We start from the raw sequence: 26,098 nt of genomic DNA on the forward strand, positions 1-26,098 counted from the left end.
TCCCAATGGCTTATAATGTTGTTATAGATAATGGGGATAAATTGAGGATTGAATCCCTGCCCTGCGGCAGGTGTGTGCGTAGCCAGCTTCACCAATCAAAATCCCTTAAATTACCTACAGACAAATTGTAAAAACCTTTGGGTTTTTATCAATAGGTGTTTAGCTTACATTAAGGGCCAGTTGCACCAACAACAGATAACAGACTGATCAATATCACGCAGCAGAGATCTATGAAACTTCCCATATAATAAAATTTAGCGAACGCTTTAACGGTGACAGACGGTTTGGTGCAACGTGCAACCGACCCTAAGTACACTGGTTTTCTACGTTTAAGCATTACATGAGTTTTGTTGATATTGTAATCTAAAACCGCGAGCAACATATCCTTCATCGGACCTGAACCACACAACTATGGGGCCTGCGCCATTATCTGAAACAATAAACAAACAAATATAAGTATAATATACCTACTGGTAAGGGGGGGCCTATTCATTTCTCCAAAGTGACAGCTGTGCAACAACAAAGTTACATAAAAAGTATATATTAATATTAATATCTTTTAGGTTCCTATTTATTGGATGAATAGTTTGTATAAAGCTCTTCCAACTCCAGGCTCCATTTTCACCACGGTGACAGGTGCGACAATTGTAAAACATCACTGTTGCTGACGTCACAGGCATCCATGGGCTACGGTTACCGCTTACCATCGGGCGGGCCGTATTCCTGTTTGCCACCATAATTGTTTTATTAAAAAAAACTTTATTATATCGGAAAAAAACAGATATTTCTCTTGCTAAGTTTATGACAATTGTCACAAGAAACACTACAATTGTCACGAAATTCCGACATATAACTCATTACCTGTTAAGAATTACCTACAATTCTTCTAAATCTTGACAATTGTCAGAAACTTCGCAAAAGAAATATCTGTTTTTTTCCGATATAATAAAGTTTTTTTAAATAATACAATGATGGTGGCAAACAGGAATACGGCCCGCCCGATGGTAAGTGGTAACCGTAGCCCATGGATGCCTGTGACGTCAGCAACAGTGATTTTACAATTGTCGCACCTGTCACCGTGGTGAAATTGGGGCCAGATCTGGCAAATGAGTCCGCTATCGAGCCATTCAGGAAGGGTTTTTAGTTAATCGAGCGATCTTGAACTTGATCAGATAATAGTTCTGTACCTGTAATCGGCGCATCAAGAGCAAAGTCCTGCAGAACTGAACCGTCGTTCAGCCGGTCCCCGCAAAGCCTCGCCGCTGACATTAGCAACCAGTCGCTCGGGCAGTTGAAAATCTCCACTCCAGCTTGACCCGGGGGGATAACTGGTAAGCCGTCTGTAAACAATATGTAGGTACAGGTCTATTCACGCAAGATGGTATGAATGGTTCGCATAGGAGAACAAAATATGTAAGTAAGTACCTATGAGTTAGACTTATATATGTACGAGTAGAATGTAGGCGAAACCTTTATGGTCTCTTGCGCCATACGTTCATGATCGCAACATCACCCATCAGCATAATACTGTATCAGTAAAACTCGTTACGACAGCGAAGATTTTAGTGCTACTTTACATGACTCTTACACGGATTGTCTATCTCTCTCTCTCCTCAGCATTATTATTCCCATCTGATTGTGGGGTCTGCTTTTCTGGTCTTTTCTCTCCACTTCGCGCGATCGGACGTGTCGTCTACTGAAACGTCGCAGGCCCTCATGTCTTTTGCTATGGTGTCTGCCCATCTCATCTTCGGTCTTCCTCTTCCTCTGGAGCCGACAATGTTCAGATCCATAGCAACATTCCCGATGTAATCAGGAGGTCTTTTTACGTGCCCAAACCATCTCAGTCGGCTCTCTTGTAGCTTATCGGCGATATCACGTACTCCGAGGCTACCGCGAACGTACTCGTTGCGTATCTTATCGAGCCTCGTTACCCCGCACATCCACCGGAGCATCTTCATTTCGGCGACTTGGACAGATCGGACATGGCTCTGCGTCATAGCCCATGTTTCACTCCCATAGGTCAGAACCGGTCTTATTATGCTCTTATAGACTAGGCCCTTAAGCTTCACGGGCATCCTCTGATCACAGGTAACGCCAGTGACTTCCCGCCACTTCAGCCAGGCAGCGGCGATCCGGTGCTGCAAGTTTCCCTCCAAATTTCCTGAGCTGTGCACCATGGTACCCAAATATCTGTATTCGTCACACCGAGTGACTTGCTGTCCATCGATAATGAGAGGGTCTTCAAGCGGGTTTGGTTCGTTACACACCATGTATTGGGATTTCGCGATGCTCAGCATCAGGCCGCCCGCCTTCAACTGACGTTTCCAGTCACCGAGAGCTACTTCTAACTCTTCTCGGGATGGTGTACAGATAGCTACATCGTCTGCGTAAATAAACGTCCATGGTGCTTTGGTTTGGGCATGTTCAGTGAGTGCATCCATCACCAGGCAGAAGAGGTATGGGCTTAGCACAGAACCTTGATGTACCCCTTCGGTAACTGCTATTGGCTTGGTTTGCCCCACTGTGGTTCGAATTACCGATTTTACGTTTCTGTACATGTCAGCTATTATGTCAATGTACCTCTCTGGTATATTTTTCTTCCGAAGACTTACACGGATTGTCTATAAAGGATTTAAAAAGTAGTCAGCTGGTCCAATCACGAATACCTACCTCAGGTATTCCGGGAGTGCGGCGATGATGTCATTGACGTAGGTATAATAAAATAAATCTTTACAGGCCTTTATATTTATGACTAATGCAAACAAATTTGGAAGGTACAGAAACCTTTCAGATGCCTAATTACCTGAATCGTAATTAGTGATCCGCATAATACCCGTATTTGTGTACGTGATGCTGCAAGACCCAAGTTCCCGTTCTATGCACATTGCATAATTAAGATTGTTCTGAAATCACAATTATTTGACTATCATTAATGATACAGTTTAGCTTCATTGAGATAAAATTGAAGTATGGGGTTGGCCATGGCACCTCTTTACTCCTCTATTCCCAATGTTAGATTGGAAGTAAGCACATTTTTTTACTACTCTCTGACCTTCCAAATTAAGGGACTGAATGTCAAGAGTTTATAAACCATCCAAAGACTACCTAAGAGGTGTTTAACTATCGACATTCAATGGTCTTCCAAAGCGCAAGTGCCCATTAACCACTTGAAAGCGGTCTCTTATCATGTGATCGACCACAGCCTTCTCTAACTTTGAAATACTGATTTTGATGACCATCGAGAGCATTTTGATTGTCTTATGACATGATGAAGCTATGGTAACAAGCAGTCCATACCAAATAAGATGGAGCTTTAGCTATTGATGTGTCAGATGTGTCACGGTAGTTAAATGATTCCAAGTATCCGATTGGTCCTTTGAAGTACTGAAGACACCCAGCCGGTGCCGCTAAGTCGTCGCTAGGGGAAAGCTGCGACACCTGTGGCAAATAACGTCGCAATAAATGGATAGGTAGAATTCTTCGTAAGTACCTACTAATACCGAATAGAAACACAATTTTCTGACCATTGGCAGGCCTTATGCCGTTGCAATAAGGAACCCACAGTTGTCAGTTTACTTATGGCAACAATGGTAGGAACCTGTGGCCCTTGAAAAGGTGTACAAACTTGTATGATAGGTACCTTAATACCCTTTTTTACTGGAGTAACAGTTTTTTTAACAAGCAGGCGAAACGCCTGATGGGAAGCAATACCGCTCGTACGACACAGTTTTAGAGATCCTGGTTTATATGTAACTTTTTCGTACCTACCTTAATGGCAAACAATCGGCTTTCCGCCGAAGCCGTTTGGATGGATAAGGTGATTGGCCCATTCACGTCACCAACCTCGACGTAAACTGAAAACATGAATATTGTGAAATTTATGAAAAATGCGGTACGATAGGTGCTTTGGGGTATTTTTTTTGTTGAAGTATGATGTATGTTGCACTTCGAGCAACACCGGCTTCCGACAGTGTTGCACGTATGAGTTGGTAGAGGTAGGTACCTAATTATGAAAGTATATAAAAAGGCGCTTATCTCTACTCCCTGGATTGGTTGAACCATTTAGTGTTGAACATACCGTGAAGGCCGGTGTTGACGCCGCACAGTATGGGTATCATGCTGTTCACATTCTGTCCTGATACTACGAATTGATCCTGCTCACAGGACCCCGCTGTCGGCGGTAGGAGCTGAAACATTCATTAAATAAAATTTGAACTTAATTTGTTAGGTTTAACACATTGTCATTAGGGCTGATTTTTCTTTTCAGTTCTTCTACAAAACTCAAGGTCGGCTTTCGGTATGAGTTCCGAATGGCTTGTTTTAACAAGAAGATTATTTCCGATGCGTTTTAAACATTCAGATACCTAAGTATATTAGTCTTGAATAATGTTGGTACCGATAGTTAGTGTAAAAAAAAACTAGGATCGAGAAAAACCGTTACCTAGGTATATCCTGCGTTTAGCTTAAAGCATTTCCGGGCGGTTTGTCTATGTGAGCACGCAAAGGTACCTATACCTAATAAAACATGAAATGTGTAGTCAATTTTCCTACCTCAAAATTAAAGAAGTCCAGCCGAATCTGTTTAATGTCCACTGAAGTTTTGTTGACTGTTACGGCACAGGCTAGTCTCTCAGAACTTGGATCGGGAAAGCCTGGGTTAACAAACCATCCTGTAGGTGCGGCGGTGGCGTCGTCGCAAGAGAACTGAACTGAAAATGGGGTAATTAGAATATCTCGTATGGGAAACTAATAAAAACTGACCAAATATTTGCATGTCGATAAAATTCTGGCAAATTCGACAAATATGAAGGGTTTTTCTGGTGACGAAAGATGTTGGTCATGTCAGACTATGCTCAGACCGCGATCTATCTTCAGCGGCGTTAATTCGTTGATCGGATCCAGAAACTTGTCACCAAACTCTAATCGAAGGCGGCGAAACAGTTATATTGGGAATTGGGATCTTTATCAAGATTCGGGATTTTAAATGCATAATCGCAAAACAATTTGTACTAGTTCACTTATTGGCCCTTCGACATTCTTGTGCCTATCATAGAGTAGAATAACAATCGGTATCCCGTCTCCGCCGGTCTCAAGCGTATCCCGAAGCCCCGAACTCAGTAAGCCAGTCAGATGATGGATACTCACTCACGCAACATACCCCATAGCCGTCAGCACAATTGCCCATCGGCAATCCTCCAGCATTAACACAATCATACTCATGCAGGCACGTTCCTTCCAACCCGCTGCTCGACGTACAAGCGACGTGATCGAACTCCACTACTTCAAACACTTCTAGAAACTTCTTCGTCTTCTCGTTGTTCAATTGTTTCTTCTGTCTCGGCCGCAATGCTGGACATCTTTTCCTTATCACTTTTCTCTTTTGTTGAGTATGTCTAAACAAGTTTATGTTGTGTATAGTGTTGTTGTATTGGTAGGTTGGTAACAGTTTATTTTTTGGTTTGTCAATCGCCAGGTCTTGGTAATTTTGGGACAAAACTTCGCCCTTTCGATAGCCGTAGTCAAGCGAAGTTCCATCAGTAGCGTTTGCGATTTTCGTAATACCTCTCCATTCATTTATCGTCCTGTTATAAATTGATGACGGCATATATCGGTGTTCAGCATCATGGATGTAGTTACTTCTAAATGTATTTCCTGTTTCCGGGACTGGGTTTGAGCGGTTTTCGAATATCGTCGCTGAATACCATCTTTCTCCATTTATCGCTGCTGTATATATAATTATGCAGATAATAATCAGTCGATTGATTTGTTGACCCATTTCTATATCCTTAGGTAAGAACACGCTCGATATCGTCACCTTTTAATATATGTAAACCTGTTCATCCGATCTCAGAAATACCACAAACAGATGCAATAATAAAAACGATAACAGCCTCCTGTATTCGTTCATGAATACAATTCGCACTAGTTTCCTATTTATAAATGAGGGTACGCGTATGGAAGAGTGCAAGGCCAACTGCACTCTGCGATGCACTTGACGGATTCCGCGGGGAAGCCATGGCGGATGTAATGTGCGTAATTAAATGTTTAGAAAATGATTTGGTTCGTTAATTCGTTCCACATGTCCGTTGACCGCAAATAGTATATTGTCATACTAGTAATTTATTGTAAGCTAAGGCGATGGACACACGAAGCGTTGCGTCGCACAATCGCGTACTTATGGTACTTTCTTTCTTCAAAGAACCTAGCTGATGCAGTACCTCAGAAAGACTTGGCATGAAGCTTATTCCAACTTCTGTCTCTTATAGGTATAGCCCCCTGGATCCCAGAAGCGTTGTTTTTGAATTTGGAACCGTGTCTTTGTTTAATTTTTATTAAACAAAGACACGAAAAAAGAATAAAAAATAAGAAAAAAAGTAAGAAAAAATAAATAAATAAGTAAGAAAGTTCAACATAAATATTGAAGTTTGTCTTTTATATAGGCCTCTGAGATCCAGGAGGATATAACATTAGATGAATTTTCCAACTTGGGCTGGTGGAGGGGAAAAGTAAGTGATACCTACTTAAATATGAACTCGACTGTATTAACCGAGATATTTATAGGTAGGTATTATAGGTACCTAGGTATATACCTATATCAAAAGCAATGTCGTAGGTTTGGCCAATCCATGATTCTCCTGGCCTAATTTCTTCAACTACGTTGGCGATGTCGGTGATTAATTAGTCCACTGTTAGTGTAGGGACTAGGTATTTGGGTAGGCACAGGTAAATAAAGGTCAGTGGGTACTTTAATACGGTCGTAAGACAGAAATAGGTGCCTGTCGGGCATTTAGAGCAGTTGTATCTATTGCTTAGCTAGAGCTAGTTGAGACAGAAACCGAATAACTTTGGCCTCGAGATCCGTAATACTATGGGCAAGATATTGTAGATGCAACTGACAGCTGAAGTAGCGCCATAACTTTATTAGTTACTACCTAAGTTATACGATAAGACCCTTTATACATTTATGTTTGGTAGTAAAAAATACTACCCGTTCACTTCGAGTTGGCCGCGTTTAAGTATCTAGGGCACATATATAGTCACAGAGAATTTAGAGGATGACCTTGATATTGAAAGAGAGAGAAGGGCCCTAGCCGTCAGAGGCAACATGCTCATCCGTAGATTTGCACGATGTACGAAGGAAATGAAGCTTACACTATTTAAGAGCCCTTCAACGTGCACACTAGCGCCACAGCTAAATAATCGTGATTATTTAAATTTAACGAAATATATAGAAAAAAGGGGGCCGCTACGTACTGTATTGTGTATTTAAGTGTCTTTTGAATACATCAGACTAGTTTTTATGTTGCTGGATTCGTCAATCTATGCGTCCAAAGTTAAAACGGCCGTTTTTGTTTTGAGTTCCTAGATTGAAGAAACCAGCAACATAAAAACTAGTATTCAAAAGATACTTAAATACACAATACAGTACGTAGCGGCCCCCTTTTTTCAATATCTTTCGTTAAATTTAAATAACCACGATTATTTAGCTGTGGCGCTAGTGTGCACGTTGAAGGGCTCTTAAAGCGTTTTGTACATCCTTCTACTCGTGCAGTCTATGGGTGAAACATACGAAGCGCGTTTACAACACGCTTCGTATACAGTACAATAATATCTTCAGGATGTTGTTAAAGCGGCCTCGTCGCTGCAGTGCGTCATATCAGGCATGTTTGCCGAGGCGCACACGGATGGCTTACATGCCATCAGACGCAAGAGGGTAGCCTCTTTCCTGCGACGAGTGAGAGACAGTAATAACATCCTGAGGATGGTGGCTGGACGCCTCGACTGTCCGATATTAAAATATTGGGTCAGTATTGTGACGGGTAGGGCTTAGAATTCTAATTTAATTATGTATTCACACATATTTACTAACATGTAGTTTTTAAGTTTAGATATAAGTAGACTAACACAAATATGGATTGTTAAAAAAAAATCTGAAATAAACAATTTTTATTTTATTTTATTTATTTATTTATTTATTTAACATGATTACGTTACATCACAGGTACAATTACTAGTACTGTCGACAAAAAATACTTTGTATTTTATTTTTAATGCTTACCTACTTTATTTAATAATTTTTGTGATTGTATAAAACTTAAGGCATAAAAGCAGTTGTGAAGCTGTGGTAGCCGAGTGGATAGGAGTGGCGTCAGAGGGGGTGGGGCGGGGAAGCGGGCGTAACGGGCTAACGGCCAACTTGAAGCTAACGCGGGTAGTATTTACAAACCAGGTACAAAAAGCAACACTCTTAACTGTCCATCGGTGTGGAGCATGGTGGGGGATGGTACAACACTACAACCTAACCTAACCTAACCTAACGGTCCTTTGGGTCGACGCTGGATTATGTTACGTTACCTACATACATACACAACAAAACACCCTCAGCCGGCGTACGTATTATGGATGGCTTTATCCATCTTTATCCACGTGATAAAATAACTGTCACTTTCGAACACCGTGGGATAGAAAGTGACGGACACTGTTTTATCACGCTGTCACGTAGACAAGAACCGCCATCATATCCGTACTCTGGTCCCCTATACTGGAAAATTAGTGAGGTGGAGGTGGAGTTAACGAATGATACTGACTTCTAATGTTCGAATGTGGGTTGTTAAAGTGTCTCTTATAGGCAGGGTTGGGCAAAATACTGGCTTCCACGTATTTCAAATACAAATTACAAAATACATTTTTTAAAGTATTTGAAATACCAAATACAAACTACTTTGGTGACTGGTATTTGAAATACAAAATACAAATTACTGTGTTTAAAATAATGTATTTCAAATACAAAATACAAAATACTTTTCATTTTTTTTTTGTTTAATCATTTAGTTTTTTTAATGAATATCGTTTCCTTTAAACTTATAGGGTAATTGCGCTTGTTTTCGTTCAGCTCTAGTTTTCGTCCACTTGACGAAATTTTAATATAAACCTACACTGCTGCACAAATTTGGACTGATTTCAATCCTTAGCTAAACAATATAACTGTCTACATATAAAACTTATATTTCGCAAATAGTAAATTAAAAATGAAATATATTATTTGCTAATCTGTCAAGTGCTCGAAAACTAGAGCATGGACGGAAACTACTGCAATGACCCTATCCCCTGGCTGTTGACGAAAAGTTCCGCGCAGAATAGCTCGCGCATTGTACCTATTTGCCCTCGTACAAGTCGTACATTATATTTAAAAAAACGTTCCATTTTAGGATCATAGAATTTAATAAAATGTATTTGAAGAAATGTATTTTGAAGCCTGAAGTATTTGAAATACAAAATATATGTGAATGCAGTATTTGAAATACCAAATACAAAATACTTTTCCAGGTAGTATTTGAAATACAAATACAAAATACTAAAATGTATTTCAAATACATGTAATTGAAATACTGCCCAACCCTGCTTATAGGAACATATTATACGCATCGACCGGCTAAAAAAAGTGTATTATTATATTATTAAGCTTTAATATTGAGCATTTTACGGCCTATTAGGTGGTTATTGGAAAGCAAGTATGTAGCTAGGTGAGCAATGAGAATTAATGACCAGGTACACAACAGCTGCGTGTCATTTTACTGACTTGGCATACGTGTTGTCTAATGTGGTGACGGGTTTAGGTCACATACTGGCACAGACATTTACAAAGAAAGACAATACCTCCCGTACCTATAATACAGTGAGGATAATTTGTATCCCTACCTCAAAAGAAAAAAAACGAAACCCGGCCTTAATGAACTCGTATCACAGAATAACTAATAGTACTACCGTACAGAAGATTCACTCCTTCACAAAAGTCAGCTTTAGGTATAAAATTATACCTATACTCGCCGCCTGCAACAAAATTGAAACTTATAACCGCGCACGAACGGTGAATCTTCATTGCACGAGCGTCACGTGACACGACTATCGTGCGGTCGAGCGGCAGCCCACTGCCATACGCCTGCCCTGCCCGGGAGGGCGCCGGCCAAATGTACCTAAACTGCGTAGTGACACCCCCCTGCTCGTGTGTCTGTTTGTCTCTCCGTCTGTCACACGGTGTCACAGCCAATTTGCTCCGAAACTACTGGATCGATCGAGTCGAAATTTGATACTTAAATAAATAAATTTTAAGAGGTAAATTAAGAATCTAAAAAATATGCATACCACATTTCACCCTGTAACTCTAAATGACACAGACCAAATTCGATGGGGTCGCTAACACAGCCACAACTTGTAGTAAAAGGGCCCACTGATTGACAGTCCGCCGGACGGAATCGGCCTGTCAGTTAGAACAAAAAGTTGACAGTTCCGAACAACTGACAGGCAGATACCATCCGGCGGACTGTTAATCAGTGGGCCCCTTAAGGTATATGTCTGGCCTCAAACAATAATGCAATAATAACGCCAGAGAACAAGGCGGGTGCGATTAAAGTGCCAATTACACACGTGCTTCGACGACAGACAAAATAGCCAATCAAAATACAATGCATGATTCAGGTGGCTAGTTCGATGTGTTTAATGAGGGCTCGTGACATGGACACCATATCCGCTTTTGTGTGGTCCGGTGTCAGAAGAATGTAAAATATTTGCTATTCGAAATTTGAAATGAATCTTCACTTTCAAGGTGTCAAAGGCTTTATTTAAGCCATTATTAACTCACTGAAAATTAGGTACTATTGTTATAATGAGTTAATTGATAATAATAGTTTTAGGCATATGCACTTATTAAGCATATTTGACCAAAAAGCATCATGCACATGCACACGAGAAATATTCTTATGTACCTACCTAATTCCTTAGGTTTAGGTAGGTAGGTAATAAATATGTACATATTTCAAGTTTTTAAATCGGGTACATATAGGTAGGTACTTCTACCTTCTACCTATAAATCTAGTAACGACTTTAACACAATAGGTACAAAGACACATCTTCAGTAGGATCGAGGATCATTTATATTTCTTGAGAAGATATACAAGTACCAAGTACTATAATTGCATGGACCAGATTCATAAAAATCACATAGTAAAACAAGGACAAATAATGCACTTGCAACCCACAACATAATAAGTTGTGCACATGAACGGCTGATAAGAGATTACATAAATGCACAGACTTGACTACAAAAACTAGGCGATCTTGCTCTACTTTTTAACGGATGACGGATACTCAGTCAGGGGCACAATTCGACGTTGATTTTATTAGCTCGAGACATCAAAAATCTTTTTATGATTTATAACCATACCTGGGGGCTAGCCAAAATAACAACCGTACCTTTGTAGGTAGGTACAATACAAACTCCAAACGAAAAATGTATCCGGATGGGATGGCAGATGCTACGAAAAGTCACGTGACTTTCTATTTATTGTTTAAGTTTCGATTTGCGTTTTCCATCAACGATTGCCATCTCAGCTAGGCCCTGGGGAGTGCTAAATGTCCATTATAACTTTATATCTCGTCGTTAGGTAGGTAGGTAAGTATAGTAGATAATTTGCGAGGTTATACCTAGTTGTCTTCCCTTGGGAGTATTGGGTTAGGCTCAGGTAGTCGATATTGTAACAAGTAGTGCCTATGCCAATTCTTAGGATTATAAACTCCCGTAGCTTGGCAAAAAGTGGGGATGGGAATATGATGACAAAAAGACGCGAATTCGACTTAGGGTTGCCAGATCGAAAGGCGCTATTATCGGGAAAATATATCAATTTTTCGGGATTTAGGGACATAAGGCGGGGAAAAAAAAGGATTCAAATTAAAGTAATTGTATTAAAAACAACGATATTTTACATTATTGGCACTACGCTCGACGTGGTTCGCTCGCTCGCTCGACGACAGTTCGGAACTTGAAATTAAATGAAATTATTGGTGAAGCTGTTTTTCGGGACAATTTTCACTTTGTCGGGAATCGGGAACACATGCTAAAAATCGGGAGAATCCCGCCAAATCCCGACCATCTGGCAACCCTAATTCGACTCCGGGATAACAGATATATGTCTGAGCACCACGAAAATCGAAATTTTACTACCCGCCTCTCTATCACTCTTGCTCATTCGAGCAATAGAGAAGCAGATAACGACATTTCGATTAACGCGGCAGAGATCCTCTGCTATCGTGCGGGTTTTTAGAACTTTACTCACTAACTCACCCGAATTAATGATTCCTATTTTACGACCTCAAAGAAAACAATCCTTACCTTAACCTGACATATATTATCTACTCAAATCCGCTTGCCAATCGCAAAAAGAGTGATGTGGTCTGGTCCTATTTTGCATAGGCTATTTTCATGTCTACTAAACATGCAAATGAGTGCATAAGTGCATGCATAAATAGGCCCAACACTTAATTGTCTCATATAAAATCTGGAACGCTAATTTATCTCACCATTAATTGACCGTGTAAATGTCTCTTAAATACATTGCTGTGTAATTTTTTGTAATTTGTAAGCAATTAGGTTTGTATGATATATTAATAATGTCAGTTGATCTATAATATCCGACTTCGATTCAGGTATGTGGGTTGCGTTACCTACTGGCATGCCGTGTGTACTGTATGAGTGCAGCTGCTTATTTTATTATTAGTAGGTACTTACTTAAGCCTAGGTACATTATTATTTTATTGCAAAGGCCAGGAAATTGATTTAGTAAATCATCCAAGTTACCAAATGATCTACCTACAACAAAATAAAAATTGAATTTCTGAATATTATTATATACCTACTGAATATACCTACTTAATGTATTACCTACCTACTTATTGTCCATCCCCAGGTTTCAACTTCCTTCGCATGCCTAATTAAAAAATTCGTTTTCGTTAGTTTAACCGTGAAAAGTGAAAATATAACAAAGACAAAGTTAAGTAGGCTTTCGCACTTATAATATTAGTAGGTAGTAGGTAGGTACCTATACTTATGTGAATTTTAAATGTGTCACTCCTCTAAAGCTGGCTACCGTGAACCGGACAATAAGTCTTACCACGCCCTAGTTCAGAAGTACCTATAGTCAGTTACATGGGCGTTATCATTATCACACATGGCCCTTTGCACAGTGTGTGTTGTCATTGCCGAAGTATAAAAGCCATAGTGGACCCAAAGGCGCTACATATTCGTACCCGAGCTTACAAGGGTCCGACGTCGAGAAATATGTCTTTCAAAGTGAGTATGAGTACAGTCACCTGCACCAATATGTTACGCAACGAAGGCCGCAAAAATATGTGACGCGCTCTTATTGCACTACAAATAAGATCATGTCAGATATTTTTGCCGCCTTCATTGTGTAAGATATTATAGCTGGTGATTGTACCTAAATAAAACAATTGATTACATCAATCAGACAAAATTTTAACGTACTTAATTCCGAAAAAGGCATCCAGCACAAAAAATACGTCATTATTTACCTAAGTAATTTCAAATGTTAATTTGGTTTAGTCATATTAGCTAAACATAGTTTACCTAATCGTTACCTGCCCAAGATTCAATTTTCTTTAAAGGGTAGTGCTCTGTGACTACAATTTTCACTTCCAAATGTGATCTTGTCGTTGTCGCTATGTCACGAGCTGTTATTGTCGTTAGGTATTGGAATAAGCCGAATTTGCCTTTAAAATATTTGATAAGCCGGTAATGGCATATAAGACCCCAAAACAACATTTAGATGCAAAACTATTCTAATTTGCCTACATATTCTCGCACATCAGGCTAGTACCTACTAAACGGTTTCCTTTCAGATCGTTATCTTCGCATGTGTGGCCTCAGTCTGCCAGGCTGCAGGCATCCTTGCTCCTGTCGCCTACGGCGGCTACCCTTATAACAACTATCCGGCTCAACCTGCCATCGCCACGCACCAGTCGAATATACTGAGGTCGCCTTTTAACCTTGGGCAGGTAAGTACCTACTGAAATAATTATTATATAGTCATCATTGATATCAATACCAATCAATGTTCTACCTATGTATTTACCATCTGTCGCCTACAACGGCTAGGTACTCTTACAGTGTTGACCTTTTGTTCACTTTTCGCCAAACACCGGACCAGTCAAAATAGATAGGTACCTACTGAGATAACTCAGATAGATAACTTGTGATATTGTGAGTCATCATTTCAGGTGGAGGATTCTATATGAGAATTTGGGTCCTTTTATTTGAGTTGGTGGGTGAACTTGGATGTACCTACATAGTGATTAATTGATGATCAGCTACTTGTATAAGTACCTACCTAATCCATATTCCAGATATCAACATATTCAAAGGCAATCGACACACCATTCTCAAGCGTGCGCAAATCCGATGTGCGTGTCAGCAACCCTGGATTAGCGGTCGGCGGACTCGGCTTGGCGTCGGCGTACCATGGTTTACCCGCGTACCAAGGTCTGGCCACGCCGGCCATTCATGGCATACCTGTGACCACGGCGTATCATGGAGCCGTAGCTGCGCCACTGGTGTCCCATGTTGGTGTGTCTCCATATACTGCTCCTGTTGCTAAAGTGAGTTTAAAGTAGTAGGTTAATACAGTCTAACGCCCATACCCTGGTGACGCGGGCCATTCAATTCAAGGCTCAGCACCAGTGACTACAGCGGTTTCGGTTTCGCTTTGGGTTTCATAGTCTAGCACCCATGAACTCTGGCTACCCGAATAGGCAGATAACGAAATATCGATTTTTGATGTTCGCAGTACAAAGTTATAATTAAACTCGCGAATGTGTTTAAGCTTGTATTCAAAAACCTGTCATTCATCACTTATTATAGGTATGAAATTAATATGTGTTTCAGGTGGCAACAGCAGGTGGACTTCTCGGCGTAGCATATTCCGCGGCTCCCGCTGTCTCTCACATGACCTACAGCAACGGACTTGGCCTGACTTACGCATGGTAGACCACGCTCTGTAAATTATGTTCAAATGATGATTAGTGATTACTGTAAAAATTTGATATAAGTGAGCTCAAAGATTCCTCTTAATTTATTACCTGATAGTTGTAACAGAGTAACTTATTATTGAATACATTAATTATTGAAATATATTATTGTTTTTATTTTTTAAACACATTGCTATCATTATAATCATATGTAAAATGGAGGGATGGAAGGGTGACTACTGATTACGGGTAGGTACCCATTCCTTTTTCAGAATCTAGGTGCACCGCAAGCAAGCGAAAGCACCACATAAGCACACCTAGATTTTAATTTGCCGCCAATTTTATTTTCCAGTGTAGGTAGGTAGCTACCGTGTGCCCGGTGTGCCATTGCATCCTCTCTGGCCTTGATCTGGTAGCGAAGTCATGATAATTTTAGTCATTATGCAACTATCGAAAACTGAATGAAACAATGAATAACTAAATTAAACCTCGTCCTTTTTATTCTATTAAAAAACTGCAGGATCTGGGTTTTCATTTCGTGTATTTTCGTGGTATCTGAATGTGCCCGAACGACTTGTCACGTCACGTCATAGATGGTAGGATCCTATAGATGCACTATACGCATGCCTCCGTGAGGGACAAAATAACATACGCAATGCGACACTATGATTGGTCGAATTTATTTGTTGCCCACCATAATCTATACTACATTTACGGTGGGGAATAAAAAAAATGCGAGACTGTGACAAGGACAAACAATAATAGCGCTTTCGCTGCTACTCCTATTGAAAAATACATAAGACTATCCCTTTCGCTCATTTTCCCCCCTTCCCTCATGACTGATCCAGTTATACACTATAGATGGTCAAGCAAATCTTGTCAGTAGAAAAAGGCGCGAAATTCAAATTTTCTATGGGACGATATCTTTTCGCGCCTACATTTTTCAAATTTGCCGCCTTTTTCTACTGACAAGATCTGCTTGACCCAGTATAATTCATACGTCACGTACAGCCTGGCAAAAAAGAGTAGAAATTAAAAAGTGGCAACACTGTAATGTCGTCCCGTTCTCTTATATATATTGATTTGAAAGGGACGACACTACAGTGCTGCCACTTTTTAATTTCTACTCTTTTTTGCCAGGCTGTACAGGGCCCAGTTTTATAAAGTTACAAGTTACAAGTTTACAGGCGTTTACTGGCAACACTTGCTCCGTTTTTTACAATTTGCGTTTTATAAAAATACTGTGTTACAATTTTACAGGTTACAGGTACAAGTGCCTGTAGCTCGACCATAGACGAAAATATGGGAGTTTAATAGTTTTAAACTCATAATCGAACAAGCGTTTTATAAAAATATTGTAAATTACAAGTGTAGATTGGTACACTTGTAACAAAAACTGACATACGTCTTGAGTCCTGGGCCCAGTTTTATAAAGTTACAAGTTACAGGTTACAAGAATACAGGCTACAGGCACCTGTAATGCACTGTGAACGGCTACAGGTGTTTTATAAATACACATAGATAATTACAGTTGTAAAGAACCACGGTCAATCTCGATTACATGTGAAATCTACAGGTGTGAAGGACATCACTATTTAAAAAAAAACGTCTATCATAGATACTCTGGGCTCTACTAAATGCTGTGTTATTATTTGCTGTAAAATATTAATTATTGGAAAAATGCCCAGAAATTAAGGAAAAATCGAGTGGTTGAGAGCGGTGTTCGATGCCAAGGATATACTTAACGGCCCGTTTTCAGATTCAGATTAAGTTAGATTTCATGAAATATTTACCTAATAAGTAAATAAATACTGTTTCACATTACATTATAAAATGTATCGTTTCGGTAGCGGCTCAAAGATAAGTGTGTATCGAAAATTATGAATAGTACACTTTACCATAATGTGAATGCACTATACTTAAATAAAGAGACGAATGCTAATAAATCAACGACAAATATCGGCACCAATCCCTTTCCGTTTCCTAGTAGATCAAATAAAACGATATCATCAATAAAATCAATATCAAACATATTGTCACTTTATTTCCTATTTACTATATACTTCAGATACGTTAACAAAAACTGATAAGGTCAGTGCATGGAAAAGTATGCATGCCCTGGCAAAATCGTTGGCGTTGGTGCCTAACAATAAAGAGTAAAGTTTAAAATCGCTCAGAAAACGAATAATTTTAATTAAAAATTAAGAATTACAGGACTCAAGACGTATGTCAGTTTTTGTTACAAGTGTACCAATCTACACTTGTAATTTACAATATTTTTATAAAACGCTTGTTCGATTATGAGTTTAAAACTATTAAACTCCCATATTTTCGTCTATGGTCGAGCTACAGGCACTTGTACCTGTAACCTGTAAAATTGTAACACAGTATTTTTATAAAACGCAAATTGTAAAAAACGGAGCAAGTGTTGCCAGTAAACGCCTGTAAACTTGTAACTTGTAACTTTATAAAACTGGGCCCTGTAATTCTTAATTTTTAATTAAAATTATTCGTTTTCTGAGCGATTTTAAACTTTACTCTTTATTGTTAGGCACCAACGCCAACGATTTTGCCAGGGCATGCATACTTTTCCATGCACTGACCTTATCAGTTTTTGTTAACGTATCTGAAGTATATAGTAAATAGGAAATAAAGTGACAATATGTTTGATATTGATTTTATTGATGATATCGTTTTATTTTATCTACTAGGAAACGGAAAGGGATTGGTGCCGATATTTGTCGTTGATTTATTAGCATTCGTCTCTTTATTTAAGTATAGTGCATTCACATTATGGTAAAGTGTACTATTCATAATTTTCGATACACACTTATCTTTGAGCCGCTACCGAAACGATACATTTTATAATGTAATGTGAAACAGTATTTATTTACTTATTAGGTAAATATTTCATGAAATCTAACTTAATCTGAATCTGAAAACGGGCCGAAAAGTATATCCTTGGCATCGAACACCGCTCTCAACCACTCGATTTTTCCTTAATTTCTGGGCATTTTTCCAATAATTAATATTTTACAGCAAATAATAACACAGCATTTAGTAGAGCCCAGAGTATCTATGATAGACGTTTTTTTTTAAATAGTGATGTCCTTCACACCTGTAGATTTCACATGTAATCGAGATTGACCGTGGTTCTTTACAACTGTAATTATCTATGTGTATTTATAAAACACCTGTAGCCGTTCACAGTGCATTACAGGTGCCTGTAGCCTGTATTCTTGTAACCTGTAACTTGTAACTTTATAAAACTGGGCCCTGTACGTCATTGACTGTCAAATTAAATGTGTCAATGAGAGTAGAGGTTGCTCGTTCGATAGGCCGTAAAACTTCAACTTCCACTTGCATTGCAAATCCCTGTTCAAATAAAATTACCTGTGTTAAAATCCACATATAAATAAAGATAAACCGGTGACTTAAATTGAAAGACCCGTTGAGCGTACTACTGTTTGATCACGTCGTACATTTTATTGATAAGAGTGTTGGTTTACTGTACAACAACGGAGTATTAGTCGTTCACATAGCGTTCAGTGAACATGTCTGATAATGAGTATGATGGTGACGCTACCTGGGTGCCTTATCGGGACCGCCCTGAGTGGAAAGACGTGACGCCGGTTCCTGAAAATGATGGGCCAAGGCCTGTTGTGGTCATTGCTCATTCCGAAAAATGTATGTATCATGATTACACTTCAATCGTAATTACATTCACTACAGAGCTATAAAATAGTAATCAGTTATGATCTATTTTTATGTTAGTAGGTTACAAGGTGGTACAAAGTGTAACATTTTAATTTTTTATTGATTATGTTTAAATAAATTGCTTTTATAACTGTGTGCACACTTGCACATTATCCTATTGTGCTTATATATTGTTCTGCTATTGGGTTGCTGGGGGGGCTTATTTTATCATACAGTGTGAGTTCTCAAAGAGATCTGAGGTTTAATACACACCCCATCATTGAAATTTAGCTCATTTGAATATTTTTTGCAATTTGTCTTTTTAAGAGCACCTTTAGTATAGTTTTTTATAAATTATTTTAACTCTAACATTGTCCATGATTAGCTCAACCAACTGATGTTGAATATTATATGTATATCTATATGTATAGTATAGATAGTGAACACAAATATTCTACTTTATCTATGTCCTTGTAATGAAGGTAACTCAATTTTTTAGATCACAATTTAGATCAACGTAGTTACCTTTTTACTGATAACTTTCAGTTGAAGATGTATACGGGTACTTCAGGGCAGTACTGCAGAGCAACGAGAAGTCTGAACGGGCCTTGAAACTGACAAAAGATGCAGTTGAACTTAACCCAGCAAACTACACTGTGTGGCAATACCGGTATTGTATTTTGTTTGCAAAAGTTTTTTGATGAGACAAATTCTTGAATAACAATTAACCATATGAATACAACAGCCTGAATCAACCTGCACCAAAGCTTTTTTGTTGGCCTGTCAGGTAATCCTGGTATAGGTCCTTGCCATCTTTAAGCAAATTTATGTTTACAAGGTAAAACTGTCTTTGTGGCTACAAGGTTAAACCCTAAAAAGGGTATCAGCCGATAAGTTTAATAAAAAAAGCAAGAAAAAGAGTTTGTTTTGCTTAAATGTGTCTATAGAAGCAACTTTTTTTTTATCTGATTTTTATTGTGTTTTGGACACTCTAGGTGAACATGTCTGCCTCATGGGTAATTTTTTATTTGAAAAGGTCTTTAGGAAAGAAGTTGTCTCCCTGTGTAAAAGGCTAGCACATATCTATAAGTGGCCATCTAAAGCTTCTGAATAGGGATGTACCGACTAGTCGGGAAAGCCGACTATCCGGCCACATTTGTAGTCGGCGACTAGTCGGCAAAAATGGCCGATTAGTCGGCACTTAATTAGTGAAAGAATAACAGAAGAAAAAGAAATCAACAGTCAATATTTACCATATGTTTTATGTCTATTTTACTAAAATACCTATTTAGGGTGCATACGAAAACTTTTTTTCATATAATTGACCGTTTGATCGTTATCGTATGTTGGTGGGCTGGTGTTTTCCTCTACAGGTCGATCTCAACTGATTCTCGTGTAATTTCATGGGCAAGTTTGATAGTTAAATAATTTTATTACTATACTGTTTTTTATGGGGAACTATTTATATTATTGCAAAATTTAGAGACAGACAGGGCACGTTGCTCGTAAAGACGCTGACCACAGGGGATAGGTTCTTAACTGGCGACTATGTATGGGAAATAGAGCCTTGGAAATACCTCCTACAAACTGTACCTACTGACGGTCTGCTCAGTATCGCAAAATAAAAGACAGAAATTGAACGAGGATTCTTGTGATAGGTCTTTGAACGTGTAAAGAACACCTTTTAGCCAAGCTAATATGATGAATACCGCAACCAAAGGAGCAAAACTATTGTTTTTCACCTGAACTTATACGAAACTAATGATCTGGCCGACTAGCCGACTAGTCGGCTGACTAATCGGCCATTCGAGCGCCGATTAGTCGGCTAGTCGGCCAAATCAATAGTCGGTACATCACTACTTCTGAATGCTTGGATTTTAAGGCTCCGTCACATAGGCGTGTTTTGCGGGCGTGAGCGGGGCGCGCCGCTTTTACATATAAAACGCTCACGCCGCGCTCACGCCCCGCCCGGAAAACGCGCCTGTGTGACGGAAGCTTTACATTTCAGGATTCATACAAATCACAATCCTATCTTTATTTCTGTAGCCTACCTTTCTTTCAGTCTTCCGTTGATTTATTATGATGTTTAAAAATCTGTATTTTAATGTTTTAGGAGAGACTTGCTAAAAGCTTTGGGGACAGATTTAAGACCTGAGCTAGAGTATGTTGAATCTGTTATCACAAATTCACCCAAGAATTATCAAGTGAGTAATTTTTAAATAAATTTAATCCCTTTAAGTATTTCTAAGCTTTAACCTTCATGTTATCAAACGAGGAGTATTTACTTCTTAATACTGCATTTACAAAAACAAGTATTTTATTAAGAATGTGAAAAACATTTATTTAAAATTAATTTTAAATACAAATTCTATAGGTAAGTCAACCACTACATCTTTTAATACAAAGTCCCCCGCCCGGTTTAAGTGTATAACTTGTTAAGCCCCATGCCCCATGTACCCAGGATGCTAAGCTGGGGCGGGTCGCTAGTTTTAACTAAAGTTAAATACCTAGGTCTAAATGATTTGTTCTGTTTTTGACACATTCAAATGTATGTTTTGTCAATGTTTTATAAAATTACAACAACAAATATAACTTTTCAGGTGTGGCATCACCGGAAAGTTCTAGTGGAATGGCTGCAAGACCCATCGCAGGAGCTGGCCCTGACGAGCGACGCCTTAATACAGGACCCCAAGAACTACCACGCCTGGCAACACAGGCAATGGGCTATTAAGACCTTTGGGTATGTTTTGACTAAACCCCACATCTACATATGTAGATGTGGGGTTAAGTTTAAAATATACTTATATTTTATACCACTTGCAGTATGTACATAGTAAACCTTATTGGAATTAATGTGTAGAGTTTGTTCGAAAAGAGAAGAGTCATGGAACGAGCGTCACGACTCTTCTCTTTCCTCACAGACTCTAGTTTAAGCTTTACCTACAGGTAAAGGTTATCTATGACGGTGGGTGGTGGACAAAATGTTAAAAAAGTTGGATGTTATAGTTTCTGCACCTTCTTAGAGAATTTAGGGGATTTTTTCATATTATTTCTTTCAAATTGGTCCTGCGTGGTCATTCATTTGCGCCAATAAATACAAAAACATTTGTCATGACTTGTATGCAAAATTACTTGCGCACACCTTAAGCAAAAAAGCACTTTATGTCGATCCCCCAAACGCCACAAGCAATGTACAAATATTTTACTCACACGCCAATTTGATCGCTGCAATAAGGCCAAAATTAACTTTAAGTACTTAAAAACAAAGCGGATGCATTGACAGCGAATAAATGGTCTTGGTGCTGTGGGCATGAAAGGGCTTTCTTGGTGTCCAAACTAATCCAACTAAGTAGTATTTACTTACTAGTTTTTAGGGTTCCATACCCAAAGGGTAAAAACGGGACCCTATTACTAAGACTTCGCTGTCCGTCTGTCACCAGGCTGTATCTCATTAACCGTGATAGCTAGGCAGTTTTCATATATGATGTATTTCTGTTGCCGCTTTAACAACAAATATTAAAAACAGAATAAAATAAATATTTAAGCGGGGCTCCCGTACAACAAACGTGTTTTTTTTTGCCGTTTTTTGCGTAATGGTACGGAATCCTTCGTGCGCGAGTCCGAATCGCACTTGGCCGGTTTTTACTGTTGTGATAAGAGACACACACAACACAATCGAAACATCTCTTTTAGTAATCGCAAATCGAGATTCTGCCAATTTTCTTCTATTGAAAAAGTCTTATAAAATGTTCTACCATTCCAGACTGTACGACCGCGAAATGGATTTCGTAGACAACCTCATCACCCAAGACGTACGCAACAACTCAGCCTGGAACCAACGATACTTCATCATGAATAACCACCTCGGCTGGTCTGACATGAACGTGCAAAAAGAAATATGCTACACTATGGAAAAAATCAAATATGTCAAAAATAACGAGAGCGCTTGGAACTATTTAAGAGGTCTATTGCTACATGATAAAAGGGGGCTTAGTGGAAATTGCGTAGTGACTGGGTTCTGCGAGGAATTGTATAAAAATAAGTGCCGTTCGCCGTTCCTTCTCGCTTTTATTCTAGATATTTGTGACGAGGCTATTAAGAAGGATGAAATAGGTTGCTTACATAACCCTACTAGAGGTGTAGCACTGTGCGAGGATCTAGCGACGAAGTATGATAAAATTAGAGGCAAATATTGGAACTATATGTCTGAGAAGTTTAGGAAAGCCAAGGATGAGTTAGCTGCTAAAAATGAAGATGGTGATAAAGTTGAGCGAACAATTTAATTTACTTTACAAAACATGATTTATGTGAAATATCCTTCAAAACCATATTGATATGATGATATGATTGAGGTACAAAAATATTTATAAAGTTTCTCTAGCTTAGAATCGTAGGAATTGAACCCTGTACCTCAGTTTACCAAACCTAACTCGCATCCTTTCAACCACCGGAAAGAAAGTGAAAATATCGAATTTATTCTTTGCGTAATTTAATTTGTTTTACAATTGTATTATAATTTGATAGAACAATCTAAATACCACGATGCACATGTTTATGTTCATACTAGCCGTAAAAAATACTTAAAATTGATAAAAGCAAAGTGCTAACTAAAAGCAATTTAATTTTAAATCTGTTACGGTGTAATTGTACTCTTATATTTCATCGAAGAGATATATATACGTTTGTATTTTCCTTTTATTGCATCTTGTTTTTCATATACTCTATCTATGTTCAATAAAATGAAATCTAAATAAGCTTTTAATCTACATGGCATTTTAATATTTTGATGGCAGCAAAAACAATGTTTTAAAACTGCCGACAATGTAGTTAGTTTAAATTTTGATCTTTCGAGCGGAACCAATAGAGTCATTCTAAGAATATAAAAACACACTTGTAGTTATTCATTAGTTTTATTACACAGTTTATTGGCTAAGGATCTAAGCGTCTCGGCGGCAGGTCTGTGGACAGTTGGAATCAATATTTTAGGGGTCTTGATGTCGGTCCACGTCCTGCATTCCGAGGTAGCGGTGCACGTCGGCGCGAAGGGCGCGGGTGACCACCTTAAAAAATGTAAATTGTATAGAGATCGACCTTATTAACACTATAGCTTGTTTGGCAAACCAATTTTGTCAATAGAAGAAGCGAAATTAAACATTTATTATCTGGGAGACCGAGCTTTGCTCGGATAACATACAAAAACTTAATAAAGCGCGTTTTCCCAGAGATAAGACCTAGCTTGATCAATTTTTCGTCCCCGAAAAACCCCATACAGCAAATTTCATCGAAATCGTTAGAGCTGTTTCCGAGATCCCCGAAATATAAAATAAATATATATATGTCACTGTAAAAGCCCGAAGTACGGCAAAACCTAGGATTTACCGGTAAAACCTAGGTTTTACCGATGCCGATCGGTAAAAGCCCGAAATGTTAAATCTTACTAGTTTACTTCGGGCTTTTACCAACACTGATATGGTAAATCCTAGGTCTTACCACGGCGGCCGGTAAAGTTTGAATCATGCACTGATTCTCAACCCCTCCCGCTCAAACCCCCGTACACCGCACCGCATGCGCCGTTAAGTGGGTTAGGTTAGGTTTGAACTGCGATCCTTACAGAACCGAACAACAGTGGGTTAGGTTAGGTTAGAACTGCGAGCCTTACAGAAACGAAATGCTACTAGAAAAGTGGGTGGTTTTACCTCCTTTTCTACATAGTGCACCATCTACCATAATCTTTCATCGGGCCCCATAGAAGTCGGTTTTTTTTTCTTAAAAATTATCATCTAATAATCTCAAGAATCAGTGCATGATTCAAACTTTACCGGTCGCCGTGGATTTACCATATCGGTGTTGGTAAAAGCCCGAAGTAAACTAGTAAGAATTAATATTTCGGGCTTTTACCGATCGGCATCGGTAAAAACTAGGATTTACCGGTAAGACCTAGGTTTTGCCGTACTTCGGGCTTTTACAGTAACATATACAATACAAGAATTGCTCTAAAAAGTCTTCCATTTGTATTTTGAGCAGGTATATTGACAAATCAAAATTAAATATTATTTTTGATCTATGGGCGGACCGCGGACACTAGTCGAAAATTATACCTTGCAAAAGCAGTCCTTATCAGATTTCAGCAATTTCATTATGCTCTGTGTGCGCTCAGGGTCTGGTATTGGCTCAGGCTCGAAACAGCAGTCAGGAATGCTTTTAGCGGTTGTCCCTTTCGGTTCAAGAGTGTTACTGTTTTTCTGTTTAAGAGTGTTACTTTGTTTCTGTTTAAGAGTGTTACTTTGTTTCTGTTTAAGAGTGTTACAGGCGCACTTAGGCCTCGTGCCGTGATCGCAGACGTAGGAACTCGAACCGAATTCTTGTGTTGAAGTCAAAACGTTTGGACAGTTTGAACATTCGCAGCCTCGGCAGTCGCAGAAAGGCTGAAATTACAATTAAAGAGCAGTGAGTGCAGACGAAAGTGGACGGACGCGCGAAATCACCTCTTCACACAAATGTCCCTTTGCTTTTTTTTTCAAGTTTGTGATTAAGATTTATGATCATTTAAAAATTTGTATGGATTTTTTTGTTACTAATTCTGTAATACCACAGAATAAATAATAGTACTAGGTACAGAAGACTCACTCTCTAACAAAAATCGTCTGTTACGATCAGGACAGATATGGCCGCTAGGTGGCGACAGCGCCACGCGCGGCTTATGGCTAGCCACCAAAATGGGTGTGGAACGGATGTACTTTTAGCTACCTGTAGCAAAGCGACGAAATCGCGGAGTGAGCCACGCCTGGTAATACCTAATCAAAAAATCTAAAAAAAGTTTAACGTCCATAGCTAAAAACAATACCTAACTACCTACCTAAAGGTTATTTTTTTCCATAATGTCAATATCCAGAGAGGAAAATGGAGACTACGGTTCTATGGAGAAACGGTCGTCCCTTTTACTTTTTTAAGGCTCACGTAGGTACTTTTACAGGTAGGTATATAGTTAAACTAGAGCAGGAAGGTATTCGGCTGCAATGAGACTATCATAGAAATAGCAATGATCATAGATTGCGGCCATTGAAATTGCCATAGATACGCGATCCCGCGATCCACCTTCCGCGTCGTCGTAGGTACTTGGGTAGGTATTTTTCAAGTTTGCCACTATTTATGTTTATTGGTGGCCTACCTAGACCTAGGTAAAGTTTATTGGTGGCCTAGATTCTGACAACGCAATTTTTTCACAAACTTAACAGCAAAAACGCATGCATATCCCTAAAAGAAAACCTCCATAGGTACTCGACATTCGACATAGCACTTGGCATGATAACTTAGCGTGGACCGACTCTACCATTAGCTATTTAAACTGTTACCTTGTGATCTTACCTGACATGGTAGGCTGTGTTCTGACATTATAGGTTTGTTGTGCTCTTTTTATATAGGTATGTATTTAGTTTATTGCAATAGCAATGTGCCTTTGCGTTACTTGGTCACATCGTAGGTACCTGAACGAATTACCTTGAAATAATATGCACGAAGAGGATTTGAATTTATTGGTTTTTATTTATTGTTTACACTCGCTGAACGCTGAAACGTCATTACA

General features: G+C 38.9%; 3 protein-coding genes across 3 annotated transcripts; 2 read left to right on the forward strand and 1 right to left on the reverse strand.

The window, feature by feature from the left end:
- Positions 1 to 313: 313 nt before the first annotated feature.
- On the reverse strand, positions 314 to 6,150 carry LOC134794354 (uncharacterized). Its single transcript, XM_063766152.1, has 8 exons — positions 5,149 to 6,150; positions 4,555 to 4,712; positions 4,082 to 4,190; positions 3,772 to 3,857; positions 3,301 to 3,441; positions 2,807 to 2,906; positions 1,188 to 1,340; positions 314 to 430 (listed from the first exon to the last, which is right to left on the reverse strand). The coding sequence occupies exons 1-8, from the start codon at positions 5,777 to 5,779 to the stop codon at positions 330 to 332; spliced, it is 1,479 nt and encodes a 492-aa protein (XP_063622222.1). The 5' UTR covers positions 5,780 to 6,150; the 3' UTR covers positions 314 to 329.
- Positions 6,151 to 12,996: 6,846 nt separating this feature from the next.
- Positions 12,997 to 14,985, forward strand: LOC134794592 (pupal cuticle protein C1B-like). The gene is made up of 4 exons (XM_063766399.1): positions 12,997 to 13,126; positions 13,696 to 13,851; positions 14,200 to 14,451; positions 14,738 to 14,985. The coding sequence occupies exons 1-4, from the start codon at positions 13,115 to 13,117 to the stop codon at positions 14,837 to 14,839; spliced, it is 522 nt and encodes a 173-aa protein (XP_063622469.1). The 5' UTR covers positions 12,997 to 13,114; the 3' UTR covers positions 14,840 to 14,985.
- Positions 14,986 to 18,128: 3,143 nt separating this feature from the next.
- LOC134794356 (protein farnesyltransferase/geranylgeranyltransferase type-1 subunit alpha) lies at positions 18,129 to 22,808 on the forward strand. The gene is made up of 5 exons (XM_063766154.1): positions 18,129 to 18,507; positions 19,063 to 19,186; positions 20,630 to 20,720; positions 21,117 to 21,256; positions 22,280 to 22,808. Exons 1-5 carry the CDS (start codon positions 18,375 to 18,377, stop codon positions 22,797 to 22,799), a joined length of 1,008 nt encoding a protein of 335 aa, XP_063622224.1. The 5' UTR covers positions 18,129 to 18,374; the 3' UTR covers positions 22,800 to 22,808.
- Positions 22,809 to 26,098: the final 3,290 nt, after the last annotated feature.

The sequence above is a fragment of the Cydia splendana genome, chromosome 10 (assembly GCF_910591565.1).
Source record: "Cydia splendana chromosome 10, ilCydSple1.2, whole genome shotgun sequence".
In the NCBI taxonomy this organism is placed as follows: domain Eukaryota; kingdom Metazoa; phylum Arthropoda; class Insecta; order Lepidoptera; family Tortricidae; genus Cydia; species Cydia splendana.

What these genes read in the sequence shown, in the direction of transcription:
- LOC134794354 (XM_063766152.1), bottom strand. Translation starts at nt 5,779, where the DNA reads ATGGGTCAACAAATCAATCGACTGATTATTATCTGCATAATTATATAT. An exon ending in GCCGATTGTTTGCCATTAAG is followed by an intron (nt 3,442 to 3,771) that starts GTAGGTACGAAA and finishes TATTTGCCACAG; the next exon opens with GTGTCGCAGCTTTCCCCTAG. An exon ending in TCTTGATGCGCCGATTACAG is followed by an intron (nt 431 to 1,187) that starts GTACAGAACTAT and finishes TTATTGTTTCAG; the next exon opens with ATAATGGCGCAGGCCCCATA.
- LOC134794592 (XM_063766399.1), top strand. An exon ending in CGCCTTTTAACCTTGGGCAG is followed by an intron (nt 13,852 to 14,199) that starts GTAAGTACCTAC and finishes TCCATATTCCAG; the next exon opens with ATATCAACATATTCAAAGGC. An exon ending in ATACTGCTCCTGTTGCTAAA is followed by an intron (nt 14,452 to 14,737) that starts GTGAGTTTAAAG and finishes TATGTGTTTCAG; the next exon opens with GTGGCAACAGCAGGTGGACT.
- LOC134794356 (XM_063766154.1), top strand. Translation starts at nt 18,375, where the DNA reads ATGTCTGATAATGAGTATGATGGTGACGCTACCTGGGTGCCTTATCGG. An exon ending in ATTCACCCAAGAATTATCAA is followed by an intron (nt 20,721 to 21,116) that starts GTGAGTAATTTT and finishes ATAACTTTTCAG; the next exon opens with GTGTGGCATCACCGGAAAGT. An exon ending in TGGGCTATTAAGACCTTTGG is followed by an intron (nt 21,257 to 22,279) that starts GTATGTTTTGAC and finishes CTACCATTCCAG; the next exon opens with ACTGTACGACCGCGAAATGG.